Source organism: Chiloscyllium punctatum, chromosome 24 (assembly GCF_047496795.1).
Source record: "Chiloscyllium punctatum isolate Juve2018m chromosome 24, sChiPun1.3, whole genome shotgun sequence".
Lineage (NCBI taxonomy): Eukaryota > Metazoa > Chordata > Chondrichthyes > Orectolobiformes > Hemiscylliidae > Chiloscyllium > Chiloscyllium punctatum.
In genome coordinates, this window is record NC_092762.1 from 58,768,195 (window position 1) to 58,779,117 (window position 10,923).

Genomic DNA, 10,923 nt, shown 5'->3' on the forward strand with positions numbered 1-10,923 from the left:
AATCAGTTATGTGTGAACTTAGGTCTACCCATGCAATAATGCAGCAGTTAGATTTCTATATAAACGGAAGATCTTTCCTATTCAACTCCTTGATTTATTTGCTCAAGGATGTGACAATCTAAGTGGACTACCTTACAGCAGGTGTGCTTGGATTTCTAAAATGCCTTTAATAAAACTCCCCACAAGGTTTTTTTGGTTGCATTTAGGGGATTTGACAATAAAATTTTGAAGTGGATGAGAAACTGGCTGGAAGATCATTTTGGAGTTGGCTGCTATGTTGAATAGGATGCACAAAAACTCTGCTAGGAGTTTTCCTTGACATCATTAATTTGGATTCAAAGCTTTGTAAACTGGTAATATTTGCAAATGATAATCAATTGAATAAGTTATGCAAAAAGAACAGGAAGTACTTCATAAGTTGCTACTTCTCCTTCCTAAGTGAAGTGTTGAAATAACTATACCATCTGCAAATGGTCAGCAAATAAAATCAGAACTGCAGTTAAAACAAAAACAATAGAGGAAATAATGTTCAAACCTTGCAGAATGCACTGGTCAGACCACACCTTGAGTATAGTGTGCAGATCTGGTCACTGAGAAACAACAGACATTTAAGCAGTAGAGAAAATATGAATCCTTATGCCAGGAGTTTCAGCTCTGATAATATTTGAGAAACCTGGGCTTACCAAGCTGAAAAATAGGCATCTAAGAAGGGATTTAATAAAGAGAGATATATAAGACAGTGAAAAGGGAATGAAAGGAGGGAGAGAGAAAAACTGGAATAATAAAAATTCAATCAAGAATAGAATAAGATTTCAACAGGTGCAAACTAAAAATAGGCAAGTTTAGGACAAATATCAAAACATCTTTTACACAAAGCGTGATTAACATTTTGAACAGTGAAGGGAAAATAAACAACAAAATGGAAGAATTGGAATCTCTTTCTTTGTGAATTAAGATGAAGTAAATTGTCATCCTCACTCTTAACATACCTTGTGAACTGTGGCCACAAAGCATCAACACGATCCAGCATTGCAACTGAGCCTTATATGCAACTTAAAAATGAAATTCAACACTTGCAGCTGCTAAACGAAATACAACCCAATTTTATAAAGACTATCCTCAATACTTAACTCATTTTACATTTTCATTAATGAAAATATCATGAGACACAGTAGCCAGGTGAGGAGTGACCAAGGTTCCTTACAACTGAAGGATCACTTCCTCCCTTCTGTATTCCAAATCTTTTAAAGATTAAAGGAAACTTTCTATTATCCTTTTTGATAATTATTTTTAAACATGTGCATTATGACATTCATATGGTAAATTGGTACCAAACCAATTTGCTCCTCAATAGTTTTAAAGGCTTGACAATATGAAATTAATCTTAGTTCCAAAATTCCACTATTCTATGCTTACTTAGTTATATTTTTCAGTATGAAGCCTCAATTAGCTTCTGAAAGGCCATTAAATGCAAATTACAATGACTGGCCATTTTGTTAGGAAGCTCCTGAAAAGACTGAATCAATTCATCACAACTACCTGTTACAAATCCATGCTGTCTCTCTTTGATTAGTTCATACCTGCTCAAATACTGTACTCAGCTACTCAGGACACCAATAATAGACTCAGGGAACTTCCCTACAATTGATATTTAAACAGATTGATCTACAGTTTCTCGATTTCTTCCTCCTTCCAATCTTAAGTAATGGAACGACAGGAAACCAGTTCTCAGCCAGTGAGAAATTAATTCAGAGAGAAAAAAGTATATCAACAGTTGACAGTCACAAATTCAGTATAAGCTTAGTTTTCATTACATGTTCCTGCACTAAATTGAAATAACAGAACAAAACTAAAAGCGAGTAACTCAAATTCCTGGCATTGCTTAAAAGTTCAGTGATTACACTAATTCAATTATTTTATGCATTTAATTACAATTGACAAATTTCATGTTTAAATCTCAATTTCTCAGTTATACAATTGTTTTTAAAATCAACATTCTAATCTCCATTCATATGTACCATGGTTAAGTGAAAATGTATACATCATGAAACACAAGACATACTTCAGTACACATCATGGTTTTGCCTTCGTTAGCAGCGTTTACCCAAAATTACAGACATAAATGCAAGATGTTAACTTAAAATCAACAGGAAATAATTGAAAACATTAGGATTGCTGAGATCTTTGAACTGAAGACATTCCACTACACTGGGTTTAATGACTTTAGATTCAGATTAGTGCAAACTATTTTGAATATTTGGCAAGGGTCCACCCTGTATTTACATTTTTGTTGCAGTCATTATAATAATCTCCTAGGCCTTAAATTTATGCTGTAACATTTGCTTAAATGCTGCCAAACACAGAAACCACTAAATGGTTTGGATGATATCCAAACAAACCAGCATACTCATTTTTGATCTTTTGCCAAAAACCAATAGCTTTTGAAATTTCTCACTGAAGCATAATTTTAGCTTCTGCATACTGTAAGTTTTCAGTTACCTAACTTGTACAATATTTCAAACTTTCAACATATTTAAAAGGCTTTTAGCAGTAATTATCCAAGACAAAACTGAATACGCAACATTTCTCAGTTACACTTCAGTAAAGGTTTATTTTGGTTTAATTAAGCAGGTAGAACAGAAAGATATCAAGAATCAAGTGGATCACCTGCTTCAAAGCACTTAGAAATTTTGACTAAGTCTTCAGTTTATAAAATTGAAGAAAAATGTATTTCAAAGTGAAATGTGTGCATACCTAATTATTGCCACTTTTTCACATTACCCACATGACAAGTATTAAAAAACAAAATTATATACAAATATCAAATCTCACTGTAGTATTTATCAGTTCCTTCCTAAATATTTTAATGATAAATTTCTGCAAACCAAAAAAATTTGCTCTGGTTATGTCATAAATATTTCATCCAAACAAGGGGACGAAAGCAGTTGCCATTCAGCATATTACCAAATGCCATCTAGGGATTACATGCCGGTCGTCGTCGTGTATGCATTTGTTGCAGACTTAACATGCCTGGGGTCAAACGTCAATTGCGAACTCCTCCTCCTCTCCCCAGCGTTTAACATTGAAAGATTCGCAAAATGTGCAGATAGTTAAATTCAAAATTAAACCCATATATGAAATTAACGTTAAAACCATTTTTAATATGCGCGAACTTAGGACGCTAATCGCATGACAGAACTGAATAAACTAAATTGGCAAATGTTAGATTTTACAAGTTTGTAAATACCTGTTTAAACTGTTCCTCATATGTCCACTCGGCCTGATCCTGGACTTGCTGCATCTGCGGGTGTGGCTGGCAAGGGAGCCCGGTTATAGGGCGCCGCTGCCCGGGCAAACGATGCACCTCACCAGAGTGGTGCATTCCCCTCTCTTTTACTCCGCTACCTCCTTCCTCAGCCATCTCGTCCTCGAATTCTTCTTCCTCCTCAGCAGCCATGTCTTCCTCGGACCCTAAAGGATCGGGATAACGCGGCTCCGCGGTCTCTTCCTCTTCTTCTCCCCGATCCATTTCATCTCCCCCAGATAAGGCCTCGCTGGTTTCGGAAAGCCTCGGGCTATCGCCTCGTTCCATACCCAGTTCCTCTTCGTCTCCTTCGTCGAGAACTCGTTGGGCTGAAACGTCAGCCCCTGCGGCTGCTGCCGCTGCTCTCATGGCGGCCAGTGCTGCTGTTTGCTGAGCAGCGATGCTCTGCTGCGCAATCACCAGGATCTTGTTGTCGTTGGAAAACTCGGCCGTTAGCCTGCGAGGCTCGCGCTGCTCCATTTGAATTTGCTGCTGCTGCTGCTGTTGTTGTTGTTGTTGGGCCTGGAGCTGAAGGCGCGCACGCGAGGACTGGGGCTGTTGCTGGTGATGCTGCTCGTTCTGCTGTTGCCGGGCCTCGAGCTCGAGGCGCGCACGCTGCTGCCTCTGCAGGTTTTCCATCACCGCCTGCAACTTCATGGCTATCCCAGCCCCTCTCTCTCTCTCTCTCTCTCTCACTCTCACACGCACTCTCTCTAATCGCAGTAAGTATCCTTTGCTTACGTTCTGCCGATCTGTTTGCACGGGGCTGATATTGATAAAGAGTAATAAGAAACAGGCGGAGGGGACTGATCTGCTCAGCCACTACTCAACTCCACTCTTTGCAACTGGAAGGGGGAGGGGTTCGGGGGTCAGAGAGATTCCGCAACTTTTCGTCTAGATTGCCATTCAGGTGTTTATCTATCCCTGAGGCAGAAAAAGCCGTTGGAATTAATGTTGTAAGACATTACACATCCGTGGTAGAGATAAACGTTAACTTTTTTTTAAAATGCGTAGGGAAAAAAAACTGAGGGTGAAACATAATTGTAGTTTGCTTCTTGAGATGATCACCTATACTACATAACATTTGAATGTAGGAAACAACACAGCATAAAATAAAGTTACAACGGCAACTGGTGAAAATACAAAGTTAAAAATGAGAACGAAATGTCAACATACAAGGTTCATTAACATTAAGTAGAGATTATGATCTTATCAGATCGGGAAAAGCAAAGGGTTCTGTACTTAATCCATCTCCCCGTGGATTTCATATCTAGCATTTTTCGATTTTACCCCATATCTTGAATTTCTTTGGTTATTTTTCCTTTCCAGAATGTGATAATTCTTGTCAGAACAATAGTCTGTTCTACTTGCTCACTACAATTACTTTGGTCATGCTTTCAACATGTACCTAGTATTGGGAGTACGAATGATCTTCAACAATGGCATGGATGTAGATATTAGTAAATTTGCAGCATATTTTTTTCACAACAGCTGATTAGTTTCCATTAACTTAATTGAAGAAAAATGATTTTGATGTAAAATAGACTCAATTTTCAATTGTCTGTTTTCACAGTTCAAGGAAAGTCCAGTTTCTACCTTAAAAACAAGTCACTGCAATCCAAATCATAAATTATTTTCAGAAATTTTATTTGACCTACTAAGTTTTGTTTATATTTCAGATTTCAAATATCTGTCGTAGTTTACTTTTATACCAATTTCTATCTGTTGAATGTTGCTAAAGATATTTTTGACTGTGGTAGAATTACAGGCAAACATGATTTTGCCTTCAGCTTGAAGACTGTGAAAGGGTGATTGGTGAATGTCAGAAACAATGGAAGCTTGTCCAGAGAAAATAAAACCAACTTTGTCTCCAAATTTGAGTCAGCTATGTTTCAGTAAATAGAACTCTCAATTCTGAGACCGAAGATTGTGGGCACAGGATCCGTCTACCATGCACAAAAGTCTAGACTGACATCAGCTAGAGGTATTACCTTTCAAATAACATGAGACCTGGCTTGCTCTGTCAAACAATGTAAAAGATCCCTTGGCAAAACTTCAAAGAGGGAAGCAAAATTATCCCTGATTTTCTTGCCAATATCAACACCCCGATCACATCACTAAATAAAACAGGTTACCTATTATCATATTGCTGATCGCGGAGCTTACTCGACACAAATTGAGTGCTGCATTTCCTACATTACAATTGCAACTACAATTCAAGATATTTAATTTGTTGCAAATGCTGTGAGATGTCCTGAAAGACATTATATAAATGCCAATCTTTTCCTAAACTGAATTTCTATTCTAGTCAACTAAGTAAAGCCAAATGCTTGCCATCTAAATAAATTGTTGTTTTATTTAATATAAAAGCAACAATCAATCTAAGCTGTCAAAAGTCTTCTGTTTCTCCTAGAAGTTAGTTGATCATATTTGGCCCATAAAATATGAATGAATCTAATGGTTTATAAATAAGCTAATCATTAAAATAGTTTATAGAAAACCAACCACTTGAGAACACGGTGGCTCAGTGGTTAGCACTGCTACCTCAGAGCGCCAGGCCTGGGTTCGATTCCTGCCTCAGGCAACTGTCTGTGTGGAGTTTGCACATTCTCCCTGTGTCTGCGTGGGTTTCCCCCCACTGTCCAAAGATGTGCAGGTTAGGTGAATTGGCCTTGCTAAATTGCCCATAGTGTTAGGCGCTTTAGTCAGGGGTATATATAGGGCAGGGGAATGGGTCTGGGTGGGTTACTCTTCGGAAGGTCAGTGTGGACTTGTTGGGCCAAAGGGCCTGTTTCCATACTGTAGAGAATCTATTCTAATATTCAACGCATAAGTCATGAACTACAAACCATCATGACGGATTGTTATCACAATTTTTCTCAATATAATTATATTTAACATGTGATGTAATACATCAAAAGAGTGTGATTTTCTTCAAATAAAAGCAACATTTTAAAGTTATTTTTGTAGTTATCTCAACAAGTGAAATTTAACACTACTTAATACATAAGATGTTTTTAAATGGTCAGCTGAACAAAGCACAATGCAGAAAAATATTCTGTTACAGCAAATAGAATAAACATGCCAGCAGATGTAATGAGACTATAAATAGCATTCAATGCTTTTATTATTCTAAACTTTTCAAAGAGCTTTCAAACAAAAGCTTTTTCACAGTCACCTGAGAGGGCAGTCCAGCACTCCACCAGCAGTTCAGTATGTCAACTTAGCTTATAGGGCTCAAATCTCTGGAGTGGACCATTGATAGTATTTGACATGTAATTCACAAATTATTTATTTTCCATAGACATTACACTGCTGACTTGTAGATCTGTTTACACCTTTTAGCTGGGATTCTTTACATAATCAAATATTGTACCAAAATGCAGTCAGGTTTCATGTGAAAAGTAGCATTTTGTAAGTTTAAAAAAGGTCAGAGGTTATTCAGCACCAATAGAACAATACCACATCATCAGTCAGCACCTTCAGGAAAAATAGGCAAAGAATACTGATGAAGGAAAGATCTCTGAAATGCGGACTCATATTTCCCAAGTTAACATTGTGGCAGATATCATGGCACAATAATACCAATAATTTAATTGTCACCTTAAAATTGTGAAAGAATTAACTGAAAGAATTATCAGTAAGTTTTTTTTTAATGTCTCTCTCCATAGGCAAGTCTGACCCATAGCACCTCAACCTCCATCACAGGTAAGGCAAGAAATCCACCCTAGCTGGATCAGGAATCATATCCCATGCTGTTAGTACTAACTGATCCTTATTGGCTATCTATCCAACTAAACCAAACCAACATATAGTCAGAGTTGCTAGAATAACATATTTTTAGATAAGTGTTGTAATCCTGGAACTGTGAATAGTGATTGTAGAATCTCCAACTTCTTTCCATGACATGGGTGGCCAGAAATCTCTCTCACTCTTACCATCTCCAAAGTGATACTCAACTTGTTTTAGCCAGATTATTAACTCACTTTTCTTGGGTGTCAGGTCCTGAGTGGAACTTAAACCTAAAGCTTCTGGCTTAAAGGCATGGATGCTACCACTATAATCATAAGTCTTCCACTCAATAATTACCAGATTCTTGTTTACTAGATTTTTTTTAGTAACCTGTTCAGAGATGTTATTACACACCTCTGGAGCACGTGAGACTTGAACCCACATCTTCTGGCTCAGAGATAAGGACACTGCCACTGCATCATAAGAGTCCTTGATTCTTGTTTTCTACCCGTTCTGATGCAATATAGTTATCAATGATAAGTTAGTATTTGAATTATGAAGTTAAATACTGAAAAATTATTAGATGAAGTCTTTCTACGACAACGTTTAAAGCTAACATACTGACCCCCAGCCTCATGGATTTCTGTCTTCTGCTAATGATCAGCTGTTGTTTGAAAAATGCCAACAATTCTTAGTTGGATCACTAGGTGGTGCCCTGCGCAGCAGCAGAACACTGAACAAGATGAAAGATCTTTTGTGCTGAGACACGACTCTTTGTGACTCACTTTTCCCAGGTAAAGGTGTATGTCAGCAGTGAAGGAAAGGAATTAAAGAGGAAAAATAAGGCGAGTCAGAACCCAAAAATTTCATTCAATAACTTATTCATTTTTTTGTTAAATAGCTTTTGTGCTCTTTGCACATCTCCACTTTAGGTCTCAAGACAGCCTGCCAAACATTTCCCAACAAATCTACAACAATTTGGTTGAAGTTACACAAAAATGACTTCCTGTAATATCTGTTGGGCAGTAAGAGGCACTCATTATTTTGAAATCCATTTACCCCAACACTGGTTTATGCTGAATTGTTCCTGATAATGTAAAACCAGTTTTGTTCTTAAAGGATGAATTATCCAATAATTCACTTTTAGTAATGTAAGTAACACAGTAAGTGGGAATTAAATGCAGAAAGCATTGATTTATTCTAAAGTTTGCACGAAACTATTTTCATTTTGGGAAGCAGACTGCATTTCATCTCAGGAAGTCAGCAACTGAGATGCCACAAATGACCTCTTGCACCTGTGATGTTTCTATAATATACATTTGTAGGAGGTGAGTATAGTTCTTCCATAATTGGCATGGAGATGATGGTGGTGAGCCACTTCTTTAACTCTGACGGTCTATTTTATGAGTTCACATGTTATGCTGTTCGGGAGTTCCAGGATTTTGATCCAACCAGTAACTGAGTACAAGTCAGTATACTGTGTGACTTTGAAGGGATGTTGCAAGTTTTGCCATGTGTCTGCTGCCCTTTCTCTGACTGATAAACTCACAGGTTTGGGAAGACGTTGTGGAAGGAGCCAGTGTAAGTTGCTGCTATGAATTTCATATTATCGTACACACTGCTGCCTCTAGTGGAAATGATGAATATTTAAAGATGGTGAATGGGGTGCTGATTAGTAGGCTGCTTTGAACTGGATTGTGTGCTGTTTGAGTGTTGTTGAAGCTATAGTCATACAGGCAAGCAAAGGAGAGTATTTCATCACATCCCTAAGTGTACCTTATAGATATTGGACACTACCTGTGTTATAGTTACATCAAGTATGTGGGTATGTTTCTGGTTATTTTCTTTTCTCCAAGCATATACATTATTCATAAAATTTAACTTAATGATTACACAATATTTGACTCAGACATTAGTGAATGTCCAAGAAAATTCTACATCTCCCTATACAGCATGTTCCTCCTATATAATAGTAATAGTCTTCATATTTGTAAAATACATTCCAGATCCAGTATACAGCTTAAGGATAAAATATTTCAAATTGGAAATTACGGAAAATGCAAGAGATAGAAAATTTTCCTCTCCCAATTATTTCACTCTAAGGTGCCTCGATAAGTTTTCAATACTTTTATTTTACAATGTATATCCTTTCTTAGGCACACAACCCAAGTACCTGGAGCACTGTCAACAGACCTCTACTTCATAACATTAGGGACAAGTAAAACCTCATGTTTAGTAACACCTGGTGTTTGTGCACTGAGTATTTGCAAGTAGTTTGAGGCAGCTTTGCACAAAGATGCTTCCTTCTCACCTTGTGTGCAAAATAATTCAACTTCATGCATTGAGAACACTGCTTTAACCACACTGGGCATACTTTCCTGTTTGAGAGATATTCTCTGTAGTATTTGCATTCTGCCCTTTGTCCATCATTGTTCTGTCCTTTGGGCCTGGTACATTTATTAGTTTAATGCAAGGCTTGCCTGCTCAGCAATGAAATGTTCTAGCTGATAATTTGAAACTCAGCACTCCTGCAAATATCAATTGTTTTCCTGAAAATAAGCTTCTTTTCGCTCAGTAGCTATGTTCTCATTGCAGGACCATCTATACTAATACAGTCATGATTTCAATTGTTTTTTAATTGTGCAAATTATGCAAGTTGAATTAATGAGGTCATTATATGGATCAATGGATTCTTTTTCACCTTACGTCCTGCTATTGGACACTTACTGTTTGTCTTTTACATTCATTTAGACATCAGTATGTGCCTTCAAGGCTTTCAACATTTCTGCAGTTTGCTTTTTTGGTTCTTCAGAGAGATTCAGGGAGAAATGCACTTTGAAACAGTCCCTTCCCAATAGTGCTATATTCTTATCAATGTGTAGCTGTTCTGACTTGTTAAGCTGAATTGTTTTTATTTTAAAAACTTTTGCTGTTGTGTAGTTTTGGTTCATATCACTGTTCATTTTGACTGAAATTGAGGGGAAAAGCTGCAGCCACTTTCTGTTGTCCAGTAATTCAGCATTATGCCCTGTTTCTTTGTTCCTTTTTAGCTTATTTCAGTTACTTCTAGCAGTGTTTGTAGCTCTGAAATTTCCTGTGTCAGTCTGTCAGTAGTTTTGTTTGTACAACTCTTCTACACAATCTCAGATGTTCTGTGTTCAAACAGCAGCAGTCTGGGCAGAATAGAGCCAGAAGTCACATGACTACAACAGTCCAGGAAGGACATTTGTATATGACTGCAACTCAATTGAAACAGGCTCATTTTTGGCTTTTCAGAGGCTATAAAAGGGGGTGATAGCCATTTAGCCCAGAGATAAATTGCCGTATAAGCTAACTGAAATGTCAAAGGCACTGTTAAATGTGGTCTGGAATTTTACAGAAAACTGCTGACTCTATCCTGGCTGATATATAAATTTGGTTTCCTAGTAGCAGACCTCGTGAGGATTTGATTAGAATAGATTAGATTCCCTCAGTGTGGAAACAGACCCTTCGGCCCAACCAGTCCACACCGACCCTCTGAAGAGTAACCCACCCAGACTCATTTCCCTCTGACTAATCACCTAACACTATGGGCAATTTAGCATAGCCAATTCACCAGACCTGCACGTCTTTGGACTGTGGGAGGAAACCAGAGCACCCAGAGGAATCCCTCGCAGACACGTGGAGAATGTGCAAACTCCACACAGACAGTCCCCTTTTAAGTCAACATACATAAAACATATGAATTCAGAGCAGGACTAAGTCACTCAGCCCTTCAAACCTGTTCCACCATTCAGCAAGATAATGACTAATTGTAACTACAAATCAATATACTTACTTACTTGGGATATCTTTTCACCCCATTGTTTACCAAGATTCCATCTATCTCTGCCTTAAAAAATATTCCA

At 37.6% G+C, this 10,923-nt stretch overlaps 1 protein-coding gene across 3 annotated transcripts in view; it reads right to left on the reverse strand.

The window, feature by feature from the left end:
• Nucleotides 1-4,162, reverse strand: part of arid3a (AT-rich interactive domain 3A) — a 102,875-nt gene extending 98,713 nt beyond the window's left edge. For all 3 annotated transcript variants that reach the window (XM_072593924.1, XM_072593923.1, XM_072593922.1), the window contains exon 1: nt 3,248-4,162. In XM_072593924.1, coding sequence (XP_072450025.1) covers nt 3,248-3,961 — 714 coding nt within the window. In that variant the 5' untranslated portion in view covers nt 3,962-4,162. The remainder of the gene's footprint in view (nt 1-3,247) is intronic.
• Between the last annotated feature and the right edge of the window lie 6,761 nt (nt 4,163-10,923).